A 17,456-nucleotide genomic window follows, 5' to 3' on the forward strand; every position below is an offset into this window, starting at 1 on the left:
ATTATCAACTGTCTCCTAGTAGCGTTCACACTGGGAGGCCAAAAATAAGGCAACACTAGACCATAAAGGAAATTGATTGGAAGCAATAACGGGAGTAAAGAATGAGAAACAGTGATCTTATTTCCTTCAAACGGTAAAAAAAAAACACTCTTTAAACGTGTGCGTGTATATACATACTCATTGTGTATCCTCTTATAACATTCAGGGGCACTAGGGCTGGTATGCATAATGTAAAAGCATTGAAATGAAAAAAATGAAGGCCAGTTAGTTTCAAGATTTTGGATACTGGGTATCATCAGAAACATGTTTAAAGAATGAGTGCTTTCTTTCCACCAAGACGTCCGTCTCTCATACTTCAAAGTCAATCTTAAACTACACCTCTTCTCATGAAGTCTTCCTCAGTATTCCTAGTCAAGATAAATCAAAGCTTCCCCCAAGCTCCTACAGAATTCTCCTTACTTGTTTAGGTGGGAATTCTGCCTTCACCATAGATAATTTGCCTATATCACTTTCGTAGTCTCCCTTTAGTAACCTAGAACTTGACACTCAGTGTGCTCAATAAAGGTTTGTGGTATTTCACTAAATATTTTACTTCTTGGCTGGATATTTTAGCTTTGAGCATACACAATTTAAGAAGCATCCTAGCCCACCACAGCACAGCAGTGTACATTTGTTCACGTCTATGTCTTTGAAAGGTGAAAATACGGAAACATGAGGCGTGGGAAAGGTGGGCCAGATCAGGAAATGGGACATAGCTCTTTAAGTGTCTTTTGATAAGAAGATGGGTATTAGAAACTGACATTGTTCTTAAGCTTGACAGTAATTCTCTCTGTGTTCTGACACAGACAAGAAAGTAATACGCAATAAAAAGAGAACGACTGGGTTACGTCCTAGCAGGTCTATATGCTCATGAATCTCCAGGGCTGACTGCCTGCCCTAGACAATTTTTTGAGTCAGCTGGTCACATCTCTGTCATAACTCTCACTTCAAATGAGAGTCGAGCAATTTAATATGACAAGTGTAAGAACTCAAAGAGGAAATTGGAATCTAATGTGAGCTGCAAGCAGAGAGCGGAATTTAGGAATGGGATCACGTGAGCCTTTTTAGAAAAGTCTTCGTAGGGATAATGAGAACACCTCTGTGGGTTTGTCTACACTCGTCATCTCAACCAGAATGCTCTGCAGAAAGTCCATTACTCTACTTTATTACCTGCTTTTACATACAAATAGCAAAGGAAAACGGAATATTTAGAAAATAAGGCGCTTGTTGTGAAATGCAGTTGAGTCTCCATTACACAGCACTATACCAAGTTTTATTGCGATGCAGTCACTGTTCATTCCAACTGAATGTGGACTGCGTTGAATTCCTTATTCTATACTGAAACACTCTTGAAAATATTCACAATTCATTTTCAATGTTTGAGGAGTCTTTTAAGAACTGGTAATATAGAGGCGATGCTCATTTGACCCAAAGAGATTTTCCCAAGGGCCAGGACATGGGTGAGTCTTGTAAGCTGATTTCTGAATTATTCAGGGAATCACAATCCCATTCTCTCCAGAGAGTGAGGTTGTGCACAACCAAATACTGACACTGTGAAGCTCTGTAAGGTACCATTTTTCAGACCTTGCTGGGAAGCTGTCTATAGCATGTGTTGTAGCAAAACCCTCTCTCTTTGTTCCCTGTTTCAGCTTGGCACCGAAGAAGGGGCAGGACCTTTCTGACCTGAAATTAGTTGTCTGCAAACCAAGCTGAATACAAACTTCACAGCAAAAGTATTTCCACCAAGTACTTGACCATTCTTTCCATCGGGAAATGGAGGCTGACAGCCATAAGTACTGTCACATGTCCTTCCGGAACTTTAATACAAGGAAAGTGGGCACAAGTCAAAACTTCTTAAGTTTTTCTGGGTCTGGGTCAATCCTTTCAAAATTCAGGGGCAGGAAACAATGAAAAGAGAAGGCTCCATTCAGGGAATAAACACAAAGAAGAGAGGTCAGTCGGGGCATCTGAGGGAAAACCTAATGGCGAAGATCCCCATGAAGAACTCACCTTGAATTTCTCCTAGGGGTTCCTCCCCTCAAAGTCAGCCTGAAGACTGAAAAAGTTCAGCCAGAAAGATGTTTGAAAATACCTGATCTCTCCATTCTTTCTCTTGTTCTTTCCTCCTACAAAAGGGAGCTTTTAGCTCCCAGGTACCAATCAGCTATTTCGTCACAGAGAAACTACCAAAAGTATATACAGGAAAGTGAAGTACACTGCAACCAACTGCTAGTGCATTTGATTAAAAGTTTTCTTCTCAGCTTTTCCTGGCAATCTTTAAAAACATAATAGGTTTCTGTTCCTCTGCTTGTTTTAAATAACAAAGCAAGCCCCCATATCTAGAAACACAATGTTACAAAAGCAATGTTAATTAAAGGTCAGAGTTTGGGGAAAAACAAAGCAGCAACCTGCCAAATTCTGCTGCAAAATTTCTTCTCATTTGTGGCTAACATCTGAACTTATACTTGGCGATGTATTAAAAACTGGGGCCATTTAACTCATCATTTATGTGTGTAGGAACCTTTGCCTCTTGCATTTATTCATTTATTTATTTTACTACGTAAAGCATTTAAAAATGTTTGATTTAGCCTTGAATTCAACATATTATAGGGAGAATAGCTACGTATTCTGATTTATCCAGGACATTGCTGGGTTTACACCTGTCCTCCTGGAATAATTATTAACAGTGGCCTTTTCCTCTCAGAAGTGTGCTGGTTTGGATGATAAATTACATGTTCACCCTAATTATATGGTCCATTAGAGAGTTTGTTTTTTGTTTTTCTTTCTGGAATGTACTTCTTTTTTTTGTCCCTATGACAAAAGGTCATTAGCCCTCCAAATTCACTTAAATATCTCCTTTCCTGTGAAACTTTCTCTGATACCTTCCCTCTCTATCCTGAAGCAGACTTTCTTTCCTCCAGAATGCCCTAGAACTTGGACATCCTTTATTCACACTTCCAGCATAGTCCTGTACTTCCACCTCCAGGCACTGACCCCCAAAGCACACTATTTGAATATGTAGTTTATTAATCTTTGAATACCTCAAACCTAGGATGGAACATTGCAGCTGCTTTAATGTAGTGGTTTAAACATCTTTCCTAGAGGATGTATTTTTCAGAATCCTAATATATACCCTAGTTCAAAGTAGACCTACCACGATGGAATCTTGGTTAGAAACTCTATAATAACTCATCCCAGGTAATTCCTGAGTCAACTCCTTGGACCCTGGAATTCACAGTTTGAAAAACACTGGGGGGGTCTGATGAATAATGCTATGTTTGATGAATGAATGGGCACACAAACTAAACTCTAAAACAATTTCCACTACGTTAATACTACCATCCTGTATGGGATGTCCCTTGCCCTCTGCCAATTTGAAAACTATCAATACCTACCTCAGTTCAAATTCCACTTCTGTGCCCCCCGGGTGACTCCAATTTCTTCCTCCCCTAAACTATGACACATGTGCCATATACTCTTTTGGTCTTTATATACCACTACATATTGGTTATTAGCTTAAGGTTTTCATCAATTAAATCTGAATAGAGGTAAAATAATATTTATAATATGTATGTAAATTATATAAAGGATCCCAAGACAATAAAGATCTGTGTTTAAGAAAAGGAATATTATTACTCTTGAAGTCTCCTATTTCCATTTTGTTTGCAATCACTCTTATCTCAATGGTTGATTATAATCTTGAATTTTGGCTTTTTCATTCCTTTGATTTTATGATTTTATCATGTATGTTAGTATCCTTAAACAACTACTCCATCTTACTGCCTTCGAACTTAGTAAATACGGGATTATAAACTTTGCATTCTTCTATGACTTGCTTTGTCTACTCAAAGTTACGTTCCTGTGACCCATCATGTTTTTGTAGCTATAATTCATTCATTTTTACTGTTGCATGGGGTTACCGTGTATGAATATGCCAGGTTATATTTATGTATGTTATTTATATTACGTTAAATTTGCTCTTCTAAATTTCTGTCAATTTGGTGGGTTTGAAAGAGTGTGTCATTTTAGTTTTAATTTGTATATTTTAATATACACTGATAATCTCTTTATATGATTAATGGATATTTGATATTCTTTTCTAAGAAGTATCTGATCAAGTCTTTTGGAAATGTTTTTATTAGGTTACTTGTTTTTTACTTTTTGATTTGTGGAAATTCTTTAAATAGTTTACATATTAATCCTTTGCAAATAATATGTATTAAACATATCTTCTCCCAGTTGGAAACTTATAATTTTACCCATCCCAGTATATTCTGCTAAACAGAAATTCTTAATTTTAGTGAAGTTAAATATTTTCTTCTATGATTTGTGCTTATTTGTCATTATTGAAAAGTTTTTTCTTCCCTCCAAAGTCATAAATATGTATGCCTATTTCCTTTTAAAAGTTTTGTAAATTTCCCATGTTGGTCTTCTATTCACTTGGATTTGATCTTTGTGTACCCTGTGAGGTAGGGATCTAACTTCATTCCATTTTTTTTAAACACATGGATAATCCACTGTGCAGTATATATCTTCTCAATTTATTTCTAATATTGTCATGACTTTTAACTTTTCTTTTTTAATCTTCACAATACAGTATTGTTTTTATTATTTTTATTGTTTAGTGCAATTGATTTTTATGTGGAAATATTAACCTTTACCATTTGTGTTACTTATCATTCTTTCTTATATCTAAGACAGTATACCTGGGATCATCTTTATTCTGCTTAAAGTATATCTTTCAGCATTTTCTTTAGTAAGGATCTGCTGGAGTCAAACTTCAGTTTCTGTCTGTCTGAAAACACATTTACTTTCTTCTCCTTTTTAAAAAGTACTTCTGCCATAAAAAAATTTGACAGCTAATTTCTCTCAGCATATTGAAGATTCTGTCTTCTGTCTTGATTTTTTTGTTGCTATCGAGAAGTCAGCTGTTGGTTTAATTGTCATCTCTTTGAAGGTTAGCTGTATTACAACTTTGGCCTACTTTTATGATCATGTCTTAGGGTTGGTGTTTTGCTGTTTCTCCATGATAATTCTAGACAGGGCTTTACTTTTATTTGCACTGCTTGAAATTCACTGGGCTTACTTAGTCTGTGGCTTTGAATGTTTAATTAGCTTTGGGAAATTCTTAGCCTTTCTTTAAATATTGCCTCTGTCTCATTTTTTTTTTTCCTTTCCTTATGGAACTCTGATTAGATATGTGTAAACGTTTTCTCTTAATCTCTTTTTTCTCTGTCTCTCTCATATTTGGATAAAGAGGAACACCTCTTTATCCATTTCTGCTGCTTTTAGACGATTTCTTCAGATATATCTTGCACTTTACTAATTCTCCTTTCAGCTGCGTCTCATCTGTTATTAAAACCACTTAACACCAAGGTTTGAAACAGGCAATTACTTTTGCTTTTAAGTCCTTTGGGAGGCAAGGTTACTTCTTATTACATTCACTCTAAGAATGTAGCCCTTGGGTCCCGGGTCTATTCTGGAAGGGGTTCGCATGTTAGACTCTCCTTCTGGTTGAGTCTAGGCTTTGTCTTGTGACCCCAGTGCCCTGTGAAACTGCAAAATCCAAAGCTGCAGTTCACATAGTTCTTCAAGGTGAAAATTGCTTTCAGTGTTCTTCTCTGGGTTCAAAACCCACTTACTAAGTATTTCTTTCTTTCCTGCCAGTTTATTGATGCATTTTTAAAAAGGCGTTTTAAAAAAATATGTTGTTAAGTAATGTTAAGGCTTTCAGTGAGATAGTCAATCAGGATATTTAATTCCTGGTACTGCCAGAAACAGAAGCTGGGTACTAAACTTTTCATGAGCACGAGCATCTCTTGAGCATCTCAGGATATCCAACGATGCCTATCTAAAAGCTCTTTCTGTAATCAGCACTCCGTAAGCATTTGTTGTTTAATAACAGAAAGTATATGCGTGAGAACACATGCTTTTAAGTTAACAAACCTGATATGAGGTTTTGGATTCCCTTTAACTTCACAAGTGAGCTTCACTTTTTTCTCCTCAGAGTCCAAAGGGAACATTACATGACTTGGTTCTTGAATGAAAATTGGGCCATGCAGTGTGTAGTCATCTGAAATAAGAAGAGAAAATGTCCAAAAATGAACATCTTCCAAATAGGGACAATGACAGGAAATAACAACAAAATGAAAATAAAAGAGGTAAACTAACAAAAAAAAGAGTAATACACAACAGATTCGTTCCAGCCTCTGGATGAAATTTCCCATTGAAGAATAATCTTTGGCATTATGAAGTGGAGATATGGACTCTCCTATTTCATATCGATGACTTATTTTTACCAACAACTTCCAGACACCGAACGGCTTGGCATTCCCTTTTCTCTCCTCCACTTCTTATTGTTCCACCTGTCTTTAGCCCGGCCTTTTACTTTGTTCACATTTTGTGCCTCCTACGTGCCTTTTGTGCTGCTGTCATCCTGGAAGACTGTCTAATGTCACAAAGTTAGAATGTCTCTGCTCTGTAATGGGATACTATAGTTGGAAGCAAGCAATGATAATTTCGTAAATACATTAATAAGGAGAAGCAGCAGTGTACTGCTAAAATATGTACAAAACTTTCTTAAGTTGGATATGCAGGTAAATAAAGAATAACCTAGAGTTAATGATTCTCAAATTATGTGTGGTAAATTAACAGTTTGTTTTTTTTCAACCTGTTATGGACCCATAGATGGATACTTGTGTAAGTATCACACAGCTGGGATTGACTAAGCACATGAGTTCAGTAATAACCAGACTGGTCTATACCAAGTTCAAAGAGGTATGAGTTTCTAAATTCCTTCTCTCAGTAACAGAAACTAAATGCATAAAACTTACTTTGTCATGGAGCAGCAACAAAGCTCAAAGAATGGAATAATCCACAAACTAGATTTGAAGGAGCAGTGTAGAGTACATATGCTTCTATAGTAAACACATAATAAATATTGGTCAAAAGGCCCCTCACCACCCATACCATGAAGGTGGTTTTCATTCTTTACAATCTAGTCCCTTTTTTCCTAGAAGGCTTTTCTAGACCCTCAGGTCTTCCTTTAACCACGTGATTCATAAAATATATCCATATTTCTCTGTGGACACGTCTTTTTCTATTAAATGCATTTGTGCCTTTCTTTCCCCTTCTTTGGACTGTAAGCTCGAGAGCATGACTCTATCTTACCCGTTTTTGCATGTCTTGTAGTACTAACTACAGTAGCTTATACATCAAAGACAGTCAATAAGGATTTGTTCTAACTGAGGTGTTTTTTCACTTTTTAATGTATTCAGTCAGCTGATTTAGGCACTGCCTAACAAATTCTGAGACAGAGGGCCAGGGTCTATGATGTAAAGTGATACTGAGTAGCACCCTGTAGCTGACAATCCATTCTCCCCTTATATGGATTATTCTGATGGCTGTGAATTTTAACTGCTATCCTGGAAAACCTTCAAAACCAGCTTTCTGTTGATAGGTGATAGGACGAGACTGAACTCATTCAGGTGAATCAGGACTGAGGAAAAAGAAGAAAGCCGATTTGGGGATCTAGGTGAAACATGGTAAAGTAATTTAAGTTTTTTTTTTTTTTTAAATCTTTATTGGAGTATAATTGCTTTACAATGGTGTGTTAGTTTCTGCTTTATAACGAAATGAATCAGTTATACATATACATATGTTCCCATATCTCTTCCCTCTTGCGTCTCCCTCCCTCCCACCCTCCCTATCCCACCCCTCCAGGCGGTCACAAAGCACCACGGAGCCGATCCAGGCTTTAAAAACTCTGCATGTTCAGGTTGGGATAGAAGAAAAATTAAGGACACAAGAAAATCAAACAGAATTTTAGAGGAATGGGGACAGCCAATGACCTTGTTGAGAGAATAAGCAGGATATGGGTTCAGAAAGACTAGGAACTGAGATTCAACGCCTTGTGTCAGCTACTAACTCCATGACCTATGGAGAATCACCTAGTCTCTCTATGCCCCAATTTTCTCATCTATAAAATAACAGCGTTGGACTCACTCAGTGGTTCTACATTGGTTAAGGGTGAAAAAGAAGCCATGAAAACTTTCCCATAAACGCACATGCACATACACATGATATTTGCATTCAAAGATGTCATGAATTATATTACCACCACCACCCTCTCTCCTCAGTCCATGTATATAATCTCAGGCTAATGAAGGAGTTAAACAAAGAAAACAGGATTTACCAAAGAACACAGAATAAAAGCATGGAGCAGAAGTACACAAAAGTATTTTTTTAAACACTGGTCATTTAAAGCTAGATATTTCAAAATCTGCATATTTACGTTTCAGATTTTCAATGACAGTTATTTTCAAAACAAATTTAGATACTGGTCATCAGTTAGCTCAATTCAATCTTGAAGAATTAGGTGAATTTTTAGCATATATAGTTAAGTGACAAACATTACTCATCAAGATCACTAACACAGCAGCAAGTTTGGTAGATTTTTCTTTAAGAGAGAAATATATTTCTATTGTTGTCTCAATTCCAAAATTATGTGTGTGTGTGTGTGTATATATATATATATATATAATATCAACCATCTCAGTTCATTGGTGTTCTCTGATTTGAATTTCATACAGAAATACACGGTCTGTTACTAGTAATTCCAAATAAGAATAAAACATAATATGATTATCCAGGATGCAGCTGAGAGACTTTGGATTAACATCTGTACATTTCTCAATGTATCCATGCCGTATTTAAATAACAAAAAGGATATTTTTTCTGTGTATTTTGTAACAAGAATTCATAATAATGATGCTTTGCATTTGCTATAATTGACACATTTCATCTGAAGTTTTTATTTTCTCTTGGTTAACCAAGCTCACTGCCTAGAAATTAACATTAGCATAAAGGGACTAGCATTTCAGTTCTCATCTAAGGAAATCCACAGGCTTTCAAGCATGAACTATTTGGTTTCACAAAGACGGAGGGAGAGATTTTAGAAAGTTGCTATCCAGGTGTAGAAAACAGATATCCTAACTTTAATACCTTTAAGACCAGGGTTACCAATATTTTAAGAAAAATGACTGAAAGAGTTGCTTTATTTCCCCCAAACCTTGAGGTGCCTGGGTTAAACAGCCCTGAGAGTGACATTCTCAAATGCAACACGGAGCATGACACCACTAAGTCTGTTCTATCCGTGTGTAGGAGCCACAGAGTGACTTTCCAGTGGCTTGAAGGTATACACAAAACACTTTGCATGTGCTATTTTCAAAGCTGAGAAGATTAACTTCACCCTTCCCTTTATCACAGTAAGTTGTCCTATGTAACTAGTGGAGTGGCCGTGATTTTTCAGCCTGTGAGGTAAAGGAGCATCTCAGAAAGCAACAGAGGAAAGGATTAATAAGCCAATACACCTCACTGTTGGTCTGTGGACCACCTGCGTTGTAATTATGGCATGCTTATTTTTTTAAACCCCAGTCCAGACTGACTACACCAGAAAAATCTGGGGTCCATGAATCTGCCTTTTAACCTGGTTCTCTGAGGGATTCTTTTGTACACTGAAATTTGAGAAGTACTAACAGATCCTTCTGATCCTAGCTCTCCATTTCCTAACAGCAGCACACCAGCCAACACTGGCTTTAGACCCACCCTTAGACTTTCTCTCTTAAGCAAAGTTTAACCAACAAATTCTTGTTTGAAAACATTTAGAGAAGGAATTTTAGCACATGTTTGGACTAATAGTTGAGAGGTAAGAAGCCAGGAACAGAAAACTATAAAACTGACCCACACAAAGAAAATGGGTGGACTTGTCAAACTCTGGGACTAAAGCTGTATAAAATAACCCTTAGAACACTCATAGTTGAACTCAAGAAGCTAAGTGTGAGAACCCCCAGGGCTGAACCCCGTTGACAAACAAGAGGCATCCTCAGGGAGACCCACTAGTCCACTTCCCTGTAGTAAAATCTTACCCTCACTTCATACACACAACATTCCTGCTATACCCACACTTTATTTATATGTAATGAATCTCATCTTATTTAAATGACAGGCTGTTCAGATTGATGTTTTTACTTTGGGATTACCAATAGGGTGAAAAGTCACGGTGGTGCTCCCCTGCCTTGGAGAAGTTAGGGAAATGGGCTCACATTGTTTTTAGGGATCTCTCAGGAAAGGAGAAGGTAAGGATCTTTCATACTTCCGGGAAGTCTCAAAAATCACGGTTAAGAAGAAGGATGGGGGAAGCAGCCAGGTGGTCAGAAACCCAGATAGAATCTCATAGATTCCAGACCACTGATCTCAGCCCCAGCTTGGGGGATTTAGTGCAAATGCCGATACTGGTACATCCTGATTTTCTGGGTTCTCCCCTCCTTGACAACTAACTGCCAATCGGTCGCTAGGTTACCTCTAGCCTCACCACCCATGATCCCTAAACTCTAGCCCACAGAAGCTCTCCAATTTTTATTCAGGGATAGTTTAAAAGAGAAGAGAGAAGATCTATGTTAAAGAAACCCTGCTTTCATGCTTCAATGAAGAGTGGGGAATGTTTAGATCTTCAGAGAAGAGTAGAGATTTCATGACCAGAAACTTATTTAGGTTAAAGATCAGGCTACTCTAAACCTTTCTCCCCTTTTGCTCAAATATTAATTTAAATAAATTTAATTTAAATGTAAAAGTTAATAAAAAGTTAAATAACTTTTAATTTAAATATTAAAAGTTACTGAAAAACATTGCTCTCATCCAGCAATTCTCAAACTCCTTTTCCCATTTGATGCTTCTCTTTTTAGAATCTATTCTGGGGAGAGATAAAACCAATGTTTGTCAGCCAACTCCTTCCTTTATCCTCCTGCAAGCAGCCCAGAAATAAACTGTAGTGCCAGGGCTACTCTTCAAAATTTTAGATTATTGAAAGAGATGCAGAGAATCACAGAATTTTAGATTAGAAGAGATTATTTATTCCTAAATGTATTTTCCCAGATCACAGACTAAAACTGTACTGCATCTGTAATAGAAAGAAAAATGATTTTCACCTAAGAATAAAATAATACTCTAAGAAAAACAGTAATAAAACAACATTGGACCACCAGATGTGAGTGAAATCACTGATGTCCCAAAGCTGCAGATAAAATAACTGATAGCTAGATGTCACATTCTATCTGCAGCTTTGGGACATCATTGATTTCACTCTCTATTTTATTCTTTGAATTAATTTGGCCCATTTCTGCATGTCCCCAAAGTTCTCTCCCAGTCAAGCAGGATGCTGCTCAGTTAGGCTACCAGAAGCCAGACTGGGCTAAGGAATTGGAATGGATAGGGCCAGCATGAAGTTTTCTGAGACTGACCAGAGAAAAATGAGGCTGAATCTCAGGTGATAGTAGACTCAGGGAAGCAAAACAGAGGCCTGAGTATCAGGTCCCAGGGAATAAGAGTAGAGCAAACTCTGGATTCCAAGTGAAAGGTCAGCAAAAGATAACATGCATAAAGGAGCAAGTGAGAGGGGAGGTAGAGCTTACAGAAATCCACTGATGCTAAATATAGATTTTTTTTTTTTAACAGGGATCTCTGAACAGTCCTAAAAGGTAACTGAGATGGGAAGGAAAGTCATTTAGCAGCTGAGCCATATTAGACAGCAGGGATGAATTCAGGGTAAATATTTCATAGAAGATAACTTAATAAAAAAAATAGTCAACCTATCTCCAAAATAATTATTCCTCAAAGTGTGGTCTAGTAACCTCATGCACCAATACCCCCTTACCTGGGGGTACTTGATAAAAGGCAGATTTCTGAGCTCCTGACAGACCAACCCAGCACCTCTGTTCATTACTGTGCATTCTGCGGCTGGAAAACTAGTACTTTCAATTACGAATTGAGCACAGATAACTTTCAGCCCTAGACCAATTAAGGACACCAATGAAGAAAAACAACCCTGCAGAGTTTTGTTCTGTGTGCTAGATTACTCCGTAGCTACCATGTGGGATGGGGTAAAAGGTCGTGTTTTGCAAGCATAGCCCTTTGGTCAATGTGCTTCTCTTCCGCTGGAACTATTTTTCATCTGTTGCAAACTCAGTGACACAACTCTGCTGGGAAAGGACAAAAATGCAGTACTATGATTTCATCCTAGAAAACTAAAAATACCGGATTCAATTCTACTTGTAATTGCTGTGGAGTTCCCAGGCGTCACACTTGAGGGTTGTTTGGGCCCTTCATCCTCACGGCAGGTAGAAAGTACTGCCATAGCAGCCAAGAATCTAGGACTATGATATACAGTCAATTTTCCTACAACATCAAATAGGTTGTTTGATTAAACACCTGGTCTTGGGCAGAAATGGCAACGATCTCATTTCAGAAAGCCAACTCTAGGAGACCTAATGCAGAACAACAAGGGCTTGAAATATAAGCTCAGAACATGAGCCCATGGGTTTAGATGAGAGTTTTATCTGGGTCACATCTGGAGGGCAGGTGGACTGTTGCATTCGGCACGCACAGAAGCATCCTGACGCGAACCACAGAGGCTTTGCCGTGTTGTGTCTTTTACTCTGCATCCTGCAGAGCCCTTGACCAATCCAGAGAGTAAATGCTGCGTGTGTGTGTTTGCGGGTGTGTGCGTGTGTCTGTGTGTGTAATCAGGGAGAACAACGCTGCCTTATTGGATTGCAGAGCAAAGCCATGCCACGGGGGACAAGGAACGGGTAGTCCCGCTAAGCTGGTTTGTTGGGTGTGCTCCAGCGTCATGGACACATTTCGCTTTTTCAAGGGGGAAGCCCAAAGGGGAGAACCAAATGTTCCAAGAAGGGCTCACACAGGGCCCACTGTATCTGGCTGGCTGTGAGCCTTCTCCTCCAGCTTTTCTAATGATCATGGAAATTCGTTTTGGCTAAAAATCTGTAAGGTCAGCAGCATCTCCGTGGATCCAAATTACTCACAAAACGTATGGGCAATAACCTAAGGAAATTCAGAAACAAATGAAATACTGTAACAGTGATTTTCCAGAGTGTGAGAATTCCTTTAAAATTTAATAAAAGTGAATCTACTGATCGTAGAAATGACTGGACAGCTGTCAAACGATCATTACAAATACGATTTACTGTTGTTCGTCTTTATAAAATAAATAGCAGGGGATGTTCAAAGGCCCCACACAAGGGCTTATGTGTGAAATTAGCCTACACACAGCATTTTTATTGAATAATTATTCCATTTGGTTCTATTTGGTTGTTCAGTTGAATGGAGCAAAGGCAAAACAGATACTAGAGGAGACAGACATTCCTACTTAAAGGATAACACATTTCTTTCATCCGTTCTTGCTTCCACCTTCCTTATTTATTTATTTTTTTAAGATATCTTTATTTTATTTTTTTTGGCTGCGTTGGGTCTTCACTGCTGCACGTGGGCTTTCTCTAGTTGTGGCCAGCAGGGGCTACCCTTCGTTGTGGTGCGTGGGCTTCTCACTGCGGTGGCTTCTCTTGTTGCAGAGCACGGGCTCTAGGCACATGGGCTTCAGTAGTTGTGGTGTGCAGGCTCCGCAGTTGTGGCTCACGGGCTCTAGAGCGCAGCCTCAGTAGTTGTGGCACACAGGCTTAGGTGCTCCGCAGCATGTGGGAATCTTCCTGGACCAGGGCTCGAACCCATGTCCCCTGCATTGGCAGGTGGATTCTTAACCACTGCGCCATCAGGGAAGCCCCCACCTTCCTTATTTTAACTCCCTCAAATGAGCATTTTAAACAGCAAGCAACAGAGAAGTCTACTGACAGATGGTATATGTTTTGAAGGCAGAAAGTGAAAGAAAATCCAAACGAGAGGTGAACTCTTCTACTCTTTCTTTGTTCTCTGGTTAACAAAACGATGCCACTGCTATCACACATCATGTCACACATAATGAGGACCTAGTCGTACGTAATGCCAGAGCTTAGAAATGATGGGATGTGAGAAAGCATGAGGAGATAAAAGTGGCTCTGCTTAGAGAAATTCTATGTTGCTGGAGGAATGGTCTGTAGGAGTGGAAAAGAACAGCAAGGGGAGCTGTGTCCACACATCCTACTCTGACCTTGACCTCAAACTCTGACCCATTTCAGGGGCAATGGATTCATTACTCCTTTAAAAAAAAAAAAAAAAACTGGGAATTTGGGGTTGGTAGATACAAACTATTACGTTTAGAATGGATAAGCAACAAGGTCCTACGGTATAGCACAGAGCACTATATCCAGTCTCCTGTGATAAACCGTAATGGAAACGAATATTAAAAAAAAGAACATATATATATGTAAAAGTGAGTCACTGCTGTACAGCAGAGATGGGCACAACATTATAAATCAACTACACTTCAATTAAAAAAAAGTAATTGGGTGATTTTGATGTCAAGCCTCAGGTATGAAAAGAAAGATGACTTTTCAACAAATGCAAATACTGTGCAGCTCAACTGGAGGCAAAAAATGACCTAAGCTATGAAGCTATATATAGCTTAGCATGAATATTCACGTTTTTTGGCTACAGAATTATAAATGTGTTTGATTATGGAGTGCTGACCCAGACTCAGCTGGGGATGTTACATAATACTGGGCATGTTTTGTGCACCATATTTCTTTTCTAAAATCAGAAGGATTCTTAATTATCAGACATTTTGACCCAGTTTCTGATCAGCATTCACAGGCCTATATACTATATGTCATTTCAATGTTACATATAGAGGACATACAGTGTGCAAAGAAGACACCATCCTGCCCTCATGGCAACCACCCTGCCCTCATGGAGTGTTTATTCTAGAAGGACCGACAGACAATCAGATAAGTAGAGCTAACTTTATACTTTTAATTAATAGACTTCATTTTTAGAACAAATTGAGCAGAAAGTACATGTTCTCATATATCGTTTCTCCCCTGCTCACAGCTTCTCCTATTATTAACATCTGAGAGGGAGGTGCAAGAGGGAGGGGATATGGGGATATATGTATACATATAGCTGATTGACTTTGTTATATAGCAGAAACTAACACACCATTGTAAAGCAATTATACTCCAATAAAGATGTTAAAAAAAAATCTTGCTTCAGTGTGGCACATGTGTTGTAACAAATGAGCCAACTGATACATTATTATTATTTTTTTTTTGCGGTACGCGGGCCTCTCACTGTTGTGGCCTCTCCCGTTGTGGAGCACAGGCTCCAGATGCGCAGGCTCAGCAGCCATGGCTCACGGGCCCAGCCGCTCCGCGGCATGTGGGATCTTCCTGGACTGGGGCACGAACCTGTGTCCCCTGCATCGGCAGGCGGACTCTCAACCACTGCGTCACCAGGGAAGCCCTGATACATTATTATTAACTAAAGTTCATAGTGTACAATAGGGTCCACTCTTTGTGTTGTGTATAATTCTATGGATTTTGGCAAAGGTATCAACATAAGATGTATGCACTATTACTCTATCACACAGTTTATTGTCCTAAAAACCTCTGTGCTCCACTACAGCTCTTTAATTTATATTCAAATATATTACTACTGACTCATGAGAACAAATAAGAATATAAAACACATATGTATCTAACTGATTGGTTTTGGCTAAAGAAGTCTAAATATCTGGTATATCTGGGTCGCTAATTCACTTACTATTGTCTCCCTAGTGACATGAGTATATAGTGAAAATCTATGGCTTTTGCCTGCTCAGAATCCATCCCTCCTCTCTAAGGTAAGAGCACTCCACCCTTTCTTTGGTGAACCACTTTCTCAAAGTAGGTGGTCTGGATAGGCTAAAATCCTCTGTCCAAGTCAGGAGGAGGTAACCCAGGCCTGGCCAGTTAATATTCCATTTCCCTGACTAAATTATGGTTCCCATGCGTAAGATGTAAGTTTGGCTAATAATGCTATTCCTGAGCTTTTCATGAAACTACTAGGGCAAAAGTCCCTTTTAGACCCTAGAACTGCTTGGTGGCAAGAAGCGTGGAGCTTCCAAAGGTCCCCACATAGACAGCCTAAAAAAAATGAATGATGCCAAAAAAACAAGAATGAAGCTAAAACAAAACCGAAGGATGGAGGCTGACTGAGCTTTGATGATATCGAGATTTGGAGCCAGTTCTGTCCAAAGCAAGATTTATTCCTAAGATGCCCAGATATGTGAGCAAACGACTGCCTTTATTTAAGCCAATTTGAGTTGTTTTATCCGCTGCAGCTAAATGAGCCCTAATTGAAACTGTATTCATAGAAAATACGTATCAGTTTATTCATGGGTTTAATTCATGTTATTGGTCTTCTTTCTCTTCTTTCTATTTCCTTTTGACAATTGTCTACATGCGTAGACTACATGTCTACGCATGTAGACAATTGTCTACATGCGTACGTAAAAATGCACACAAATAGGCTGTCGGCAATCTGGCAGGCAAAGATTTTCTCTCTGTGGACCTAAAGTTCATTTTTATGCCTCCACCTTCACCTGGTCAGTCCTATGGTCAACAGCACCCTAGAAGTCTCCTCCTTTGAACTGCGCCTCTTCTGATTTCTGGATATGTATGAGCCCCAACAAAACAGGTCTTTCCCATGCCCTTCTCCATCACAGGACACTACTTCTAATTGGAAAAAATATATATATATAACTATATGTTAATCATTCCCCAAAGTCTTAGCTTCCAGCTGAAATTCATACACTTTAATGGGGGCCTTTTCAGAAGATCATTAACCTAAAACAGTGGTAATACTCCTAATGTGCTTTATATTCTTTGGGTGCAAAAAGACACTCCCGGGACACTTAAAAATTAATATAGAACTACATTCTTCTCCCCAAATTCTGATTAGATAGATTTGGAGGTGGGGCACAGGTATATGCATCTGAATCCTGCGTGTCAGGTTACTCAGATGCATGTGTTCTATAATCATGAGTCACCATTTAAGAAAGAAAAATTGGGGGCACACCAGCAACCCTAGCAGACTGTTTCAAGCACCAGGTGGCTGCTACAGCTGGTAACCAACGAAAGAGAGCTCTTTCATTTGTGTAGCTCTCAAATCAAATGCTGGAAATGCCTCTCTTTTATGCCCTGGGTGAGTGGAGGATCTCCCAACCTACATGATAACAGGAATAAATTCTTCGGTGCAATAGGAAGTGTCAGTGATTATACCAGACCTGCTTTGGCCCCTGATGCTTTCCTTATCATGTATTAAGAATATTATCATCCAGATTTGTCCAAGCTTCTGCAGTTTCCCCAGCTCTCTCTCCAAGCCTCCCACAGCCAAAGTACCCTCCTTCTCAATGAAAAAAACTACAGCCAAAGGGTTGAGGTTGTGTTTTCTGCCCTCAGTCATAATTTCACACTTCCTTGGAGACCATCTGCTTTAAGCCCTTCTGGGGTGAACTGCTGGTGTTATTATCTCCTCAATGACACCCTAAGTTCCCCACTGCCTTCCCTGACATTAAGATGCCTGAACACAGAACGCCTGCAGGCACTGCTTTCATGTTACATGCACCGTGGCTTTTCAAGGAATATTAATGA

At 38.9% G+C, this 17,456-nt stretch overlaps 1 protein-coding gene across 5 annotated transcripts in view; it reads right to left on the reverse strand.

Annotated features, from left to right (window-relative positions):
* CNTN4 (contactin 4) overlaps positions 1–17,456 on the reverse strand; it is a 966,359-nt gene that overhangs the window by 326,877 nt on the left and 622,026 nt on the right. For all 5 annotated transcript variants that reach the window (XM_033437184.2, XM_004274769.3, XM_049715562.1 and 2 more), the window contains one exon: positions 5,986–6,112. In XM_033437184.2, coding sequence (XP_033293075.1) covers positions 5,986–6,112 — 127 coding nt within the window. The remainder of the gene's footprint in view (positions 1–5,985; positions 6,113–17,456) is intronic.

Source organism: Orcinus orca, chromosome 10 (assembly GCF_937001465.1).
Source record: "Orcinus orca chromosome 10, mOrcOrc1.1, whole genome shotgun sequence".
NCBI classification, from domain to species: Eukaryota; Metazoa; Chordata; class Mammalia; order Artiodactyla; family Delphinidae; genus Orcinus; species Orcinus orca.